The sequence below is a fragment of the Eptatretus burgeri genome, chromosome 4 (assembly GCF_056783735.1).
Source record: "Eptatretus burgeri isolate ZD-2024b chromosome 4, Ebu_testis_v1, whole genome shotgun sequence".
Lineage (NCBI taxonomy): Eukaryota > Metazoa > Chordata > Myxini > Myxiniformes > Myxinidae > Eptatretus > Eptatretus burgeri.
In genome coordinates, this window is record NC_140964.1 from 141,164,273 (window position 1) to 141,180,322 (window position 16,050).

The window sequence follows — 16,050 nt, forward strand, 5'->3', positions numbered from 1 at the left end:
TCAATGGCTCGGTTCACAAGACTATAACTATAACATCCCAAGACTATAACATTTTGACCTCTGATGAACTTGATAAAAGTATTATGAGCATAAGATACATTCCAAGTGATAGAACTATTTACACAACAGAATAAGTGGTCAGTTTTGACTCGCTCAATTCCATGTTTGGCATTTTTACGGTGATTTCTTGAATGGGTATCCATATCTTAGGTACCCGCTACAATGATGACCTTTTGACCTCTGGTGACCTTTGTAATGACCTAATTTGCATAAAACATTATTTGTGCAACAGAATCCACAATTATCAGCAAGATAAGTGGTCATTTGGCAAATAATTCTAAATAATAGTAGTGTTATTGCATTTTTCATTTTCCCCATCCCAAATCGCAAATATTTTCATCTTTTGATATATATGTCCACAATTATTCCACGTCCTACCTCGGTTGATAGGTATAACCTCATATTGTTTCGTTTAAATGCTTTTGAGCTCCTTCAGCTATAATAAGACCCATTTTGAATCAGGAAATACCATGTTTGGATATTTTTACGGTAATTTCTTAAATGGGTATCCAGATTTTAGGCACCCACCAACAATGGTGACCTTTTGACCTCTGGTGACCTTGAGAATGACCTAATTTGCATAAAAATAATTATAATAAATAAAACTTTTGATTAGCAAAAATATGAGTGGTCATTTGTTTAATTATTCCTATTTATTGAGATATTGCATTTTTGATTTCCCCTACCCCAAAATTTTGTCCTCAAATTCGAACGCACATGCTAATATTCAAAGGCTGATTTTTACAATTAAGCTGTGGATCCAGCCTTGGCTTATGGGATTTTCTGAAACTATATACCTCGTACTTTCAGAAAATCATAGTGGCGTTTACTCCCCCCAGGTGGTACCAATATCTTGTCGAGCTCATGGACTATAAGGGACGGGACCCTAACTATCAACACATACTTATCGAAATAACTGAACTGCGGGGACTGCTGACTGTCTGTGTTCAAGAGGCTTCCAAATCTGTAACAATATTTCCCTGTTATATGGCAATGATCTCGAACCCTTTTATCAATTTTTACCAAAGCCTCTGAGCATAAATGACAAATTCTTGCTTCTTCAAATTCTTCCTCTTTATTTGGAGATAAGTCAAGGGGTTTATTTGTTCTTCTTAGCTTAATTTTAGTCAGCTTAATACAATCATCCTCAATCCTTTTAGCAAATACATCAGCAGCATCAGGTCCTATATTCAACTCCGAATTACCATATTTACTTCCAACAGATGATTTAATGGAATAACAAAACCTGCAAGGGATATGCTTTTGATATTTTTCAATATAATCATTCTTTTCCAAGATGCTCTCGAAATCAGCATATATTACAAATGGGTATTTCATACATTTATTTGTTTCATTAAATACAACTTTCTCTCCTGGTTCTGGCATCTCAACAACTGCTGCTTTATGATTAGAACAATACTTCAAATGTTTATCAAGTCTTTGTTGAGATCGAAAGATATTTAGACATCTCTGACAAGGATATGATTTATGCATATATATCCTTAAATACAACAGCTGTGTATTCCAAAGATACAGAAGTGTTGATTTAATCTCCGGGTCATCCAGAAGTCACAGTTCCAAATGAAATAAAATTTTATAAAGAAGGACGTTTGGTTTGTATGAGAACAGAACATTAGGGATATGAAATGAATGCTTTAGGGTATAATTGGTCATTTAAAATAAACCTTGAAGACCCGAAAAAAAATTAATCAGTCTCGTAAGGAGGAATATGATCCACTTGGTGCCGAGAATGAGATTTGTGGAAGCACGATTAGCAAACAACAAATAAATGAATTTAATAAGGCTAAAATCAATAACGTTTTTGCCACAGTTTATATCATGAAAACACAAAGAACAGGATATTATATTGTAAGTAAGGGAATATAAACTGATTTAACAATGGGAAGATGGGGAGGAATTACCTGTCATCGTATTAATCTGTCATCTATTTCTGATACATAAATGACAGCAAGAAGGCTTCAAGAAAATTATAATTTCTGTGTCCAAGCATACCTACAAGAAAAGGGTATTCGGTATTTTAATATATATATATATATATATATATATATATATATATATATATATATATATATATATATATATATATATATATTGTACAACATGAGAATGGGATATTTTCAATAAAAGATTGGCTTTAAACTGATGTTGCGAAACCAACAACTTTGGAATAAACTAAAATGTTAAACAATGAAAAGGTTTTAAAGTTGAGAAAATACAAGGCTTTTTTTGAAATTCAGAAGAAATTTTATTGGTTTCCTGTTGAAACAAGCTCAAATGAGCTAAGATCCTCATCCTCTTAATGATGACGTCATAAAAACTAATATGACATCATTGTGATGTATCAGGTTTGCGATAAATTATCTGTGCTAATGCCCGGCTTGATTCCCGCAAACAGAATTCAAAAAGCTTGCCTAGTTTCGGAAATACTTTGTTAGGCAACTTCCATTAGCGGAGATATTTTGACGTCATAACTTTTTTTTCAAGGAGGAATTTTCAAAATTGGAGATGGTTACTGTCTGCGCAGGGTATTTTTACATATATACGCCAAGTTTCAGGAAGTTTCGATGAAAACTGTAGGCTGTGAAACAAAAAAGTCTACAAGAAGAAGATGAAGAACAACAATGTGATTAAGACTTGGAGATCCTCCACGAGGATCTAAAAATTCACTCCGTCCCCCCTTCTTTGTCTCCACCGACACAAGCCACACCTATGCAACCCACCCCCACCCATATAAACCACACCCACACAAGCCCCACCCATACAAGCCACACCCACACAAACAACACCCATGCAAGCCACACCCATCATTGACCCACCACCCATTCATCCCACCCTCACCCTTCCCCACCCACACAAGCCACATCCCCTTTCTTCTACCCCCACCCACACAAGCCACACCCATATACCCCATCATCCCCTTCCCTTGTGTGCCCCCCACCCTTGATCCATTGCCCCCCCTCATCCCACCCCCATCCTTCCCCACATCCACATGGGAAGGGGTGGGATGAGGGGGGGCAATTGGTCATTGGGGGGTGCACCTACCCCCCCCTCTTTTTTACACCTCCTTTATCCTCTTTTTTGTAATTATGAATTAAATAAATGCAAGCAAAGCAGATATAATTAATACTTAAAACATGCAATATATTACACATTGAAATATCTACAACAGATTTTAATATAGAACTAGACGACCCGTGAACCTGTTGGGTTCCCGTTGTGACAGCGATTGATAAAAAAATCATTAAAAAAAAAAAAAGATAGCTCCAGCGAACTATACCGTTGAGGTTGTTTGCATTGATCAAATAATCCTGAAGAGTACTTGACTGAATTGGGAATTGTTTATTTATAATTTTTTCGTTGCCCGATTTGAATGAAACTTGATATTACGCGTCACTGTGAAGAAAAAAAACGTAGAAAAGAAAGTCTAAATTATTGTGCGTAATCTTCTTAACACAATTTTATTTATTAATGAACACGGAAGTATTAGATCAAAATGGCGATGTTTATTTTATGCTTGGAAAGAAATCGTTCTTTGTCTCTACTAATTGTTTGAGATTTTAAAATAAATCATTTCAAGAAAAAAAAAGATAGCTCCAGCGAACTATACCGCTGAGGTTGTTGCATTGATGAAATACTCCCCGAAGAGTACTTGACTGAATCGGGAATTTATTTTTAAAAAAAATTTTCGTTGCCCGATTTGAATGAAACTTGATACTGCACACCGCAGGAGAATGGTAAGTAAGGTGACCCTAAAATTTTTGTGCTATCGTGTACCGTTTTGGCTGTATTTTGGGAACATACATACATATATACAAGATGAGAGTTTTAGTAATGTATGTATGTATGTATATGTTTGAGTGAGAGAGTAAGTGGTCTTGAATCATCTGAGTGTTTCTTTCCTGTTAAAACACACACACACACACACACACACACACACACACACACACACATAGGTAATAATATAATATGACATACCTGAGGAGGTGTCGGAGTATGTCGTATTGTCAATGAATAAATATATCCTAACTCATATATTAGCTTCAGTCAGCGAAATGAATAATTAATTACCTGAGGTAGCCTCTGATGACTGGAACAAGAGGCAACATTTCTGTGCTTTCTTTGTGATTGACACTGAAAACAGGAAACACATGCAGTCTCATTTAACATCATTGTATTTTATTATGTGTAATACCTTTCCAGTAAATCTTCGAAGAACATTGAAATTTAACATCATTGTATTTTATTATGTGTAATACCTTTCAAGAAAATGTTCAAAGGACGTTGAAACATTGGGTAAATTCTGTGATGTCGAAGGTCTCGGAGGTGTCAATATCGGAGTCAGGTTATTCATGCATTTAAAGTCGTTGTGAAATGCCTGACGAACGAACTGGATTTCTGACAGGACATCATTCAGAGCTTTCCATTCCTTGTGAAGATCATTAGCATGCCAATTCACCTTGTCTACGAGTGGGTTTGAAATGCTGTGATAAAAGGGAAAATAAAAAATTCGTTTTATAATTAATCATATACAATCAAAATGAAGACCAATTACTGCACCATAGTTCCAAGAAAGAAGGCAGATTTAAGCACACACACACACACACACACACACACACACACACACACACACACACACACACACACACACACACACACACACACACACACACACACACACAATCTAGGCTGACATTGACAGTTTAATAGTGTATGAAACTTACCAATGTTGTGATGGGTCATTATATTCTTCATCCGATGAAAGATGGTTCACCTCCGTTGGATCATAAAGCAAATTCTCGTTTATCTTCGTTTGATACGAGCTAGGACGAGCAAGACGAATCGACAGGACTGAGCGAGCAGGAACAACGATACACGAACGACTCAGGAACGACGACGTCTCTCGGATGACAAGTACTCCTCTCACTGCCCCACGACCCGTCCATTTATAGATCTGGTGGTGCGGGGTGGGGGTGACGACCCAAAGCGATGTGTCATCACCTGAATTGGGCGCTCTGGTTGGGCCCCGGCCAGCACATGGGCTGGCTGCCATGATCGGAAGCGGCTCCACTTCACTTCCGGCCAGATGGTTCCAAGCTGCGGAATTGTCTTGTTCTGAGCACCGAGACATGAATTGCCTTGCACCAAACCGCGTGATGTGAATTGCTTTGCACCGAACTCCGTGCGTGCCCCAGCGACCCGTAGTTGGTGCTGCTCGATGTGCCTGCTCCATGGTGCGCCACACGGCCCGAGCGATCCGGCCGCAAAGCATGCCTCTGCCTGGTAGCAGCTGCATTGAGGCAGAGGTGCGGGCGTATGTCTGCTGTCCGCGGGAGACATTTGTTGCCGTCGTGGTGAGCGAAGACTGATGGTAAGATGTTATTGTAACTCCATGCACAGCCCCGACCAAAGATGTGTTATTCGTGCCCCGTTCTGCACGATGATAAAGTATCATGGCTGCGCGCGAGTCCGCCATTGTACACGTGGTCAGCGCGTGGGTCCACCCACCATCGAGGTTGCCCTGTACAGTGCGCACAGGTCCACCCGCCATCAAGGTTGCCCCCTACAGTGCGCATGGGTCCGCCCGCCATCGAGCATGCCCCATACAGTGTGATGATAAATACCCCGGGGCCATGCGTGGGTCCGCCATCCTGATCCGTGTCTTGAATTGAGGGAAAAGATTGGAAGAGAGGATAGACACAAGTATTAAATGGGGATTCGGATTGGAGGAGATAGATATAATTATTAGATGGGGATTTGGAAATGGGTTGGAAAGGGCACGGCCGCGTGCGCTTTGCAAGTTGTCAGCATTTAGGATGCCATTTCTTCCATCTCCTCGGTACGTGTTCCGTGCAGCGTAGGCGTCGTGTTGGGTGTGCTTTCTGTCCAGAGGGTGGAAATTACCGCTGCACTTGCGTTTGGTAGGCTATTATTTCTGCAGAGGGGTGTTCGGTGTAATGCCTGCTTGGCCTTCGCTGAGGCCCCATCTCACAGAGAAGGGTGTACGTGGCTGGGATTTATCTCAGGAATAAGAGTAGAAAAAAAAAGAATAGGAATGAGTGCAGAGATTTAATCAGACCTACTGTAGCTATGAAGTTTATACAATGCACTTCTCCATTGTCCCACTAGACAAAAGGGAAGGGTCTGTCTGAATGTATATTGATGGAATAACTGTCTAGGGACTGCTGTATGATGGTTGCTATTGCCTTGGAGGGATGCGGTTCCCAGAACCGCAACAATATTTTAAAACAGAAGAGTGCTCCAAAACAATTTTATAAAATAGAACGTAAACAAATATTTATTGACTCTCCACATAAGTTTAATGTACATGAGTGGTACCAAAATATGCTCAGACAAGAGCATTAAGAGAGGTTTGTCATTTCATCTTTGCTCAACAAAGATACTTAAAGGTCGAAAGAAGAGTGTATTAAAAGAGACCATGAACTTTCAACATTACCTTGAATGTATATGAAGAGAAAGGATGTTTATCAAGTTGAATCTTATTCGAAATTATAAACACGAAATATTTTCAGAGACTGTAAGTAAGAGTGTTGGAATAAATACATTACCTTATGGGTTTAAAGTATAAGTATTAATAAAAAATAATGGGGTTGGGGGTTTTAATGGGCAACCGCTGCATTGTTTTTCATTGATGAATAAATTAAGTTAATCCTGAAAATAAAACAAAAATATTTATAGGATCTTTATTTGACTACTCTATTTGATTAAAGAAATGATCATATGAAAGGAAGGTGAAGCCCAGCCTCCAGCAGGGAAGTAGTGTCAAAAGGGAGGTGTTTGACGCAGTAATGTGTTCCAGTTTGAAAAGGAGAAATATGAGTGAGCGTAAGCGTGTGAATATTGCCACTTTCAGAAATGGGACACATTACTGCATCAAACCCTCCCTTTTGACACTACTCTCCACCATAATGGGATCGTTACTTAAAAGGAGGTCTCGCACTGCACTCCCCCTTGTGGGCTTATCTACAAATTGGGTTAAAAAGCAATCCAGGACTAAAACTAGGAAATCCTCATCTGCTGTGCCCTTTCCCTGGAACTGGACCAAATCTATCCCTGGCAAGTTAAAAACCCCCATAATCAATACTCTTCCCTGACCACATGCCCTTTTGAATTCTTCATGTACTCCTCATCCTCTTCCTTCACATCTGGAGCCCTATAAAAGCATCCCTCCAGTGTCTTACTATTTTTACAATCTCTAATCTCTACCCATACAGAATCCATCCATCCATCCATTGGGTCCATACTCTGTGCAAAGTGTTGGTGCTGCCTCAGGCCTAAGTCACATTTGGCACGGCGGCCGTAGGGTCTACAAAATCTACGGCCACTAGCAATTATAGGGCGGCCGCAGTATTTCCACGGTCACACAATGTAGCAGTCACATATGTTTTTATTTTTCGGGTAGCCGCACGGCGTATTTATAAATTGTGGAGACCGAAAACGTGGGGGTGCCGTACGGTCTTTGATTTGATGTTGCATGGTGACCTTAGGGCGTTCCTGCGGCGGCCATAGAATTTTCAAGGCAGACGCAAGGTGCCCGCAAGGCGACCGCAGGGGGGCCCTAAGGCGAACGTGCGGCCAGACGGACGGTAACGAGTGGGGTTTTTTTTTTACCAGTTCTTTTGTTTCGGCTTGTCGAATTGCAACGGCGAACGTAGAAATGAAAAAAGTTATTCCACGGCCACCCTACGGCCTGTGAAATATAGCCATATGGCGTAGAGCCACCCTGAGGCCACCTCAGAAACTCTGCGGCCGCCGCACATTTCTGTCAATTCAGAGGGCGTACGGCCACCGTATCCTCGCCGTAGAGCAAATGTGACTTAGGCCTCAGCAGTCTGATTGGCTATTGGGCACAATCCTGGATGGGTCACTACTCTGACACAGGATACCAGCAAGCTGGTACTCATTTTGCCGACCTCGGAAGGATGACAGGCAGCCCTTCCTTAATGTCACTCCTTTCTCTTAATGCAATGCTGTCGTTTACCCAAATTGCAACTCCTCCTATTCTCTCCTTCCTATTATACCGATACACCTTGTAACCTTCTAATCCTGTCCTCCATTTACTCTCCTCCTAAAACCATGTCTCACTCACTGCAACTATATCGTACTCCTCGCTATCTACTTTGGCTTCAAGCTCTACCATCTTACTATTAAATTCCTGGCATTGGTATCGAATATATTTAACTTTTCCATTCCTGAAATTCTATTTTACTGCCTGGCCTTACTCATCAGAATTAAATGATCCGTTCCTTCCATAATAGCTTCCCCACCCTCCACGAACCTAAAAAGCCTGAATTCCTTCCTTAATTCCCATTGCAAACCTTTCTGCCCCCTTTCTATTTAACATACGGCCATCATTCTGGAAACACTCCCTTTGTCCCCTAAGTGATTCCCACTGTTTCTTCAATGTAAAACCTTCCTCCCTACACCATTCTTCCAGCCATTGGTTGACGTCTATTGCTCTGCTCATAATTTCTATATCATTTCTTAATCTTAGGAGAATCCCAGAAAACATGACCTCACAACCCTTTACTTTCAGCTGCTTACCAATATCCTGTGTTTATTTTTCAAAACCTCTGAGTAAACTTTCCCTTCATCATTCACACCGAGGTGTACCACAACCAACTTCTTCCGGCCGTGACCCAATACAATATCGTTTACCCTTCGTTCAATGTCCCTAACTCCCGCTCCTTCAAAACTACACAGAATTTTTTGTCTACAATCCTTCCTGCAGAAGGAAGAATCTACATATTTAATAATCTCATCACCCACAAAAACTGTCTGAAATACCTCATGTCTACCAATCACTATTGCTGCACCTTCCCCACTGCCTGCACACGCTGAACCTCCACCACTGTCTGCACACACTGCACCTCCACCACTTGCACACACTGCACCTCCACCACTTGCACTCACTGCACCTCCACAACTGTCTGCACCCACTGCACATCCGCCACTGCCTGCACATGCTGCACCTCCACCACTGCCTGCATACACTGCACATCCACTACTTGTTGCACCTACTGCACCATCACCATTGCGTGCGCCCACTACACCTCCACCACTGCCTGCACTCACTGCACATCCACAACTGCCTGCACCAGCTGCACCTCCACCACTGCCTGCACACGCTGCACCTCCACCACTTGTTGCACTCACTGCACCTCCACAACTGCCTGCACCTGCCGCACCTCCACCACTGCCTGCACACGCTGCACCTCCACCACTTGATGCACTCACTGCACCTCCACAACTGCCTGCACCTGCCGCACCTCCACCACTGCCTGCACACGCTGCACCTCCACCACTTGTTGCACTCACTGCACATCCACAACTGCCTGCACCTGCCGCACCTCCACCACTGCCTGCACAGGCTGCACCTCCACCACTTGTTGTACCCACTGCACCTCCACCACAGCCTGCCCCCGGTGCACCTCCACCTTAAGATAGTGTGTGTTTAAAACTGTAATGTACTCAAAGAATATGGACGAACACTCTGAAGTGGGAACAATAGGTTTAATAAGGACACGGGTACAGCACAGCACAGCACCCCATCAGAACATGGGCAGGTCACGTGACTCCCCTTCACCACATCCCGGTGCATCCATGTATGTATGTATGCATTAGTATAAACTATTGATACATCACATCTCCCCCCCCCCTCCCCTCCCTTTTTTTTTTTTTTTTTTTTTTTTTACAAATCAAGACACTCAGGAGTCTTACAGACACGAGCTGATCATCTCATGGCTAGTGGAGGGCTGTCCTTGCTTGCGACTGCTGTGGGTTTTTCAATAAGGGGTACAGGGTCGGGAAAGGGTTCAGGTACATTGATGGGTGAAAAGCTTTCATGAGGAAACACCTCAGGTTCAAACACAGGTGTTGTTGATACAGTAGTGGGTGACAAAGGCACTTGAGCTGGTTCAATGTTTGGCTCCCCATGACGTAACCTGAGTTGGTCAACATGTTTACACATACATCTACCATCACACAACCTCACAGGAAACATCATTTCACCAATGTTATCGATAATGATTCCAGTTAACCACTTAGTTCCACATCCGGAGTTCAACACGTACACAGGATCATTGATCTGGAAGTTGCGGTATACAGACGTTTTGTCGTGATTACGTTTCTGTTGATACTTCTTGTTCACTACCTCGACCCTTACGTCCAGGTGCACTCATTATAACTGTGTTGTTAATTCACGACCCATAAGAAGCTTGGCAGGTGAGCGACGGGTCGTTTGATGTGGTCTGTTGCGGTAGTTGAGCAACACACGAGCTCGACGAGATTGAATGGAGCCTTCCTTGACGCGGCTTAGACCATTCTTGATGATCTAAAACAGCACGTTCGGCTTGACCATCACTGGCAGGTTTGTAGGGGGCAGATGTGAAGTGCTTAATGCCATTCATTTTACAAAAGTTCTGAAACTCTGAACTCGTAAATGACGATCCATTATCTGATACAATGGAATTTGGAATACCATGTTGCGCGAACATGGTACGTAGAGCTCCAATTGTTACAGCAGAGGATGAGGATGGCACCACGAGAGCTTCAATCCATCTGGAGTGAGCATCAACTATGATAAGGAAAAGCTTCCCTTGAAATGGACCAGCATGGTCGATGTGTAATCTGGACCATGGCTTTGATGGCCACGACCACATGGCCAATGGAAACTATGGCAGTGTCTTGGCATGGGCTTGACAAGTGTAACAATGGCGTGCACTGGACTCAATGTCACTGTCCAAACCAGGCCACCAAACATGGGCTTGACAAGTGTAACAATGGCGTGCACTGGACTCGGTGTCACTGTCCAAACCAGGCCACTAAACATGGGCTCGGGCAATAGACTTCATGGTGATGATGCCTGGATGAGCATTGTGGAGTTCACTGATAATTTTCCCACTGAGTTTCAGTGGGATTATCACTCGGCTACCCCAAAGCAGGCAGTCTGCATCAATAGAGAGCCCATCCTTCCGAATGAGGGACGGTTTCACCCCTTCCGGTAGTGATGCCCAGTTACAAAACACAGAGTTTAATTTGTGACAAATCTGGATTGCTATTGGTAGCACAAGCAATCTACTTTGCGGTTACGGGCGTCTCATCGTGAATGACATTAGCCATGAGATGAATGATATCGCCAGATTGTGGAGGTTCTGCGATGGTTCCAGGAAGCGGCAAGCGACTGAGCGTGTCAGCACATTACATTTCCTTACCCGGGCAGTAAACCAATGAAGAGTCATAACCGGCAAGGGTCAACGTCCAACGTTGTACACGACCTGATGATGTGGGCAGAATGGCTCTGGTTTCTCCCAGGACACTGAACAAGGGTTTGTGATCAGTCTCAATGGTAATGTCTTCCAAAGACATATTGGTGCATCTCTAAGGTGCCCCAGACACACGCTCACGCCTCTCGTTCTACTTGAGCAAAATGACGTTCAGTGTCAGATGGGGTTCATGATACATACGCAACAGGCTGGAGATTACCGGTTCCATTTGTTTGCAACAACGCACACCCAATGCCATATGAAGACCTATCGCAACTGAGAACAAGTTCCTTGGATGGGTTGTTATGGACAAGTAACGGTGAGGAGGACAGCGTGGTTTTTGCGGCCTTGAACACTCTTGTTTGGGCAGCTTCTCATTTCCAGACAACGCCTTTCCTGGGGACAAGATGCAGAGACTCGATGGTTGTGTTGAGTTGAGGCAGGAAATTACCAAAGTAGGTCAACATACCCAGGAATGCACGAAGTTCTGAAAGGTTTTGTGGCATTGGTGCATTCACAATTGCTCCAACTTTGCTCGGAGAGGACAAAATGCCTTGACAGGAGATTTGATGACCCAGGTATTCAACTTCACGTGCCATAAAGGTACACTTCTCACGCCTTAGGCATAACCCAGTTTGTGACAGTCGATTGAGGACTTCGTTTAGGTTCTTGAGGTGTTCATGTTGTGACTTGCCAGTCACTCGTATGTTGTCCTGGAATATGACTGTCTTTGGTACAGTTTTCAATCATGCCTCCATCTTGCGTTGGAAGATTGGTACAGCAGAGTGAATGCCAAATGGGCCTCTGTTGTACATGTGGAGTCCTCAACGAGTGTTTATGTGTGTACAGGGCTTGGAATCATCATCCAGTTCCATTTGAGCAAAGGCATTGGTCAAGTCAAGCTTGGTGAATATCTGGCCACCCATGAGAGTGGTGAACAGATCCTCTGCCTTGGACAAAGGGTGGCCATCCAGCTTTGAATGGCGGTTGATTGTCGTTTTGTTCCCCGCAAATGCGCACTGTTCCATCTGCTTTGAGTATTGGAATGATAGGTGCTGCCCACTCGGAGTACTCGACCGGTGAGATGATGCCCTCACTCTGCAGGCGGTCAAGCTCACATTCGATCATTGATCGTATCATGTAGGGCACAGATCTAGCCTTATGGAACAATGGCTGAGCATCTGCAGGAACATGAATCCTCACTTTGGGCCTGGCAAAGGTGCCAACACCATCGCTGAACAGGCCAGGCTACTTGATGAACACGGTATCATATCCAGCATCACAGTTGGAGACTCTGTTTACATCGCTCCAATTAAATCTGATTATTCGTAACCAATCTCTGCCTAAGAGGGTTGGTCCTTCTCCACGCACTATCAGTGGTGGTAGGACATGAGTGCTGTTTCCATATCCTACAGTTACGTTAGCTGAGCAAATTACAGGAACCACCTCCTTGATGTATGTTCTCAAGTCAGTAGATACGTGCCGGAGGGCAGGAGCCTTTCTCGGAGGGGAGATGGAGGTGAACTTGTTCTCACTCATAATTGATCTGGAAGCGCCGGTATCAACTTCCATCCTCACCGGGATCTTATCGATTGTTACATGAACTACAATTGGAGCATCGAAGCTCTTTGTTCCAACAGAGAAAACCTCATGAAGTTCCTCACTTGACTCTCGGCTGCAGGCTGTTTCGACTGAAACATCACAAAAACGTGGTAATTCTTAACAACGGATTTTTAGTTCCTCCTGGAGGATCTCTGAGTCTTACTCACGTTGTTGTTCTTCATCTTCTTCTTGTGGACTTCTTAGATCCTCCTGGAGGATCTCTGAGTCTTATTCACATTGCTGTTCTTCATCTTCTTCTTGTGGACTTTTTAGATCCTCGTGGAGGATCTCTGAGTCTTACTCACGTTGTTGTTCTTCATCTTCTTCTTGTGGACTTTTTAGATCCTCCTGGAGGATCTCTGAGTCTTACTCACGTTGTTGTTCTTGTGGACTCTTTTGTTTCACAGCCTACAGTTTTCATCGAAACTTCCTGAAACTTGACATACAAATGTAAAAATACCCTGCGCAGACAGTAACCATCTCCGATTTTGAAAATTCCTCCAAGAAAAAAAAGTTATGACGTCATCATTAAGAGAACGAGGATTGAAGCTCATTCGAGCTTGTTGTACTATTGACGAGCCTTGAAGGGTCCACAGGATCTCCAGAGTCTTGGGGGTCATTGGGAACTTTTGAGGTCTTAAGACGCTTGGTGGTCTTAAAAGGGTCTTCAAAGTTTGAGGGGATCTCAGCAGTCGAAAGGGTCAAAAAGGGACATTCCAATAGTGTGTAATTCATGAATAGACGTACGTTATTAATCGACAAAAAGCAATCCTAACATCTCTCTCACACACACACACACACCACACACCACACATAAACACACACACACCATACATACACACGCACACACACCACACATACACACACACCATACATACACACACCACACATACACACACATACACACATATACACACACCACACATACACACACCACACATACACACATACACATACACACGCACGCACACCATACATACACACACCATACATACACACACCACACATACACACACCACACATACACACATATACATACACACGCACACACACCATACATACACACACCATACATACACACACCATACATACACACCCACACATACACACACCATACATACACACACCACACATACACACACACCATACATACACACACCATACATACACACACACCATACATACACACACCATACATACGCACACCATACATACACACACACCATACACACACACACACACCACACATACACACACACCATACATACACACCATACATACACACACCACACATACAGACCACACATACCACACATACACACACCACACATATCACACATACACACACACATACACACACACCACACATACACACACATATCACACATACACACACCACACAAACACACACATACACACACACCACACATACACACACATCACACATACACACACCACACAAATACACACATACATACACACCACACACACTCCACACACACACACACCCCACACATACACACATATCACACATACATACACACACACCACACATACACACACACACACCACACATACACACACACACACCACACATACACACACATATCACACATACACACACCACACAAACACACACATACACACACACCACACATACACACACATCACACATACACACACCACACAAATACACACATACATACATACACACCACACACACTCCACACATACACACACACACCCCACACATACACACACACCACACAAACACATACATACACATACACACACACCATACATACACATACACACACCACACCCACACCTTACCATTTCTTTTGTTTGGTTTCAAATCCCTCAGCCACCACAACGGAGCAGAGTGCTCGGCACTGCTTGAGTACATGGCGGTCTCCATGGTAACGATGCTCTCGTGGTTCTCGAACGAATGGTGTCCGAAGCGCCGTTTTCAGTTCGACTCGATCCTCTTGCGATAACTTCGACCAAACGGATCGACATCGGTCGCAGCGGGTACACAGAGTACGAGCAATAGGGAAATAAAGATAAATAAAAGGGGAGTCAGAAGGGGGAATGCCCGCCAAAGCTTATCTATACACCTTCAACTGTTCATGTCCAGGTGCATGGCGCTTGTGGATGTTTGTAGGTTTAAATGGATTTGGGTGAAATGTAAAAGTAATGAAAGTATGAATAACACGTTTCAGCATCGTCTGATGTGACGGGACAGTTGAAGACGCAGTCACCAATCGTTTTGAAGACCACCACGGCGGCCATTTTGCTCGCATGAGTGACCGCGTTCCGTTAGCAAGCGGCTTGCTAACGGAACGCGAAGCCGAGTTTTTTTTATGGCATTCGTCACGCTGTGAATCGTACGGATGAAAAGGCTCGAATGGCAAATGCCACGAGGGACGGGAATGTTAATCTCTGGGTCTTTGTCCAAGATGTTGTAAAAAATTGAATGATTTATAAAGGAGGATCGTGATAAAGCGGCGCGGACACAGAAGGAAGGAACGTGACTCAATGAAAGGACAAAAACGACTGAAGGAAGAAACAATGACGCGGACGTCGTGACGTCATCAGTCTTTCCAACATGGTTCTGGCGAAAGAATAGTGAGTGGAACTGAGAGGATTGTCCTGTGGTGGAGAAATTGGACTTGTTTACGATGAGTGTAACGATGGGAGAGTTTGGTTCGATGAGAAACCGTGAGGAGCGATTGATTGAGTGAATAAAAAGATAGAAAGTTTTTTTTAGGCCTCAGCCATTCAATAGTCGTCATATAATGGGTTCGGTGCGATCTGAGGCATGATCGATCATGTGTGCCAACTGACCGTTTGTTCGTGTGTCCTTGCAGCCGTGTGGTGCTTCCCTGCTCTGTGGACGAGGTGACCTGCTCACAGACACTCAAACACACACAGACACACACACAGACATATAAACTCAAACGCACACACACACACACACACACACAAACAAATAAACTCACACACACAGACAAATAAACACACACTCAAACACAGACACAAACACACACAGACACTCAAACACACACACATACACAGACACACA

At 43.5% G+C, this 16,050-nt stretch overlaps 2 protein-coding genes across 2 annotated transcripts in view; one reads left to right on the top strand and one right to left on the bottom strand.

The window, feature by feature from the left end:
* ANKLE2 (ankyrin repeat and LEM domain containing 2) overlaps nucleotides 1-14,940 on the bottom strand; it is a 165,263-nt gene extending 150,323 nt beyond the window's left edge. Inside the window, exons 1-3 of the mRNA XM_085880172.1 lie at nucleotides 14,799-14,940; nucleotides 4,338-4,562; nucleotides 4,150-4,212 (exon numbers count right to left, since the gene is read on the bottom strand). Coding sequence (XP_085736298.1) covers nucleotides 4,150-4,212; nucleotides 4,338-4,371 — 97 coding nt within the window. The 5' untranslated portion in view covers nucleotides 4,372-4,562; nucleotides 14,799-14,940. The remainder of the gene's footprint in view (nucleotides 1-4,149; nucleotides 4,213-4,337; nucleotides 4,563-14,798) is intronic.
* A 380-nt stretch (nucleotides 14,941-15,320) lies between these two features.
* The window catches only part of PITPNB (phosphatidylinositol transfer protein beta), an 84,510-nt gene continuing 83,780 nt past the window's right edge, over nucleotides 15,321-16,050 (top strand). The window contains exons 1-2 of the mRNA XM_085880186.1: nucleotides 15,321-15,593; nucleotides 15,836-15,866. Of these exons, the coding sequence (XP_085736312.1) occupies nucleotides 15,574-15,593; nucleotides 15,836-15,866 (51 nt within the window). The 5' untranslated portion in view covers nucleotides 15,321-15,573. The remainder of the gene's footprint in view (nucleotides 15,594-15,835; nucleotides 15,867-16,050) is intronic.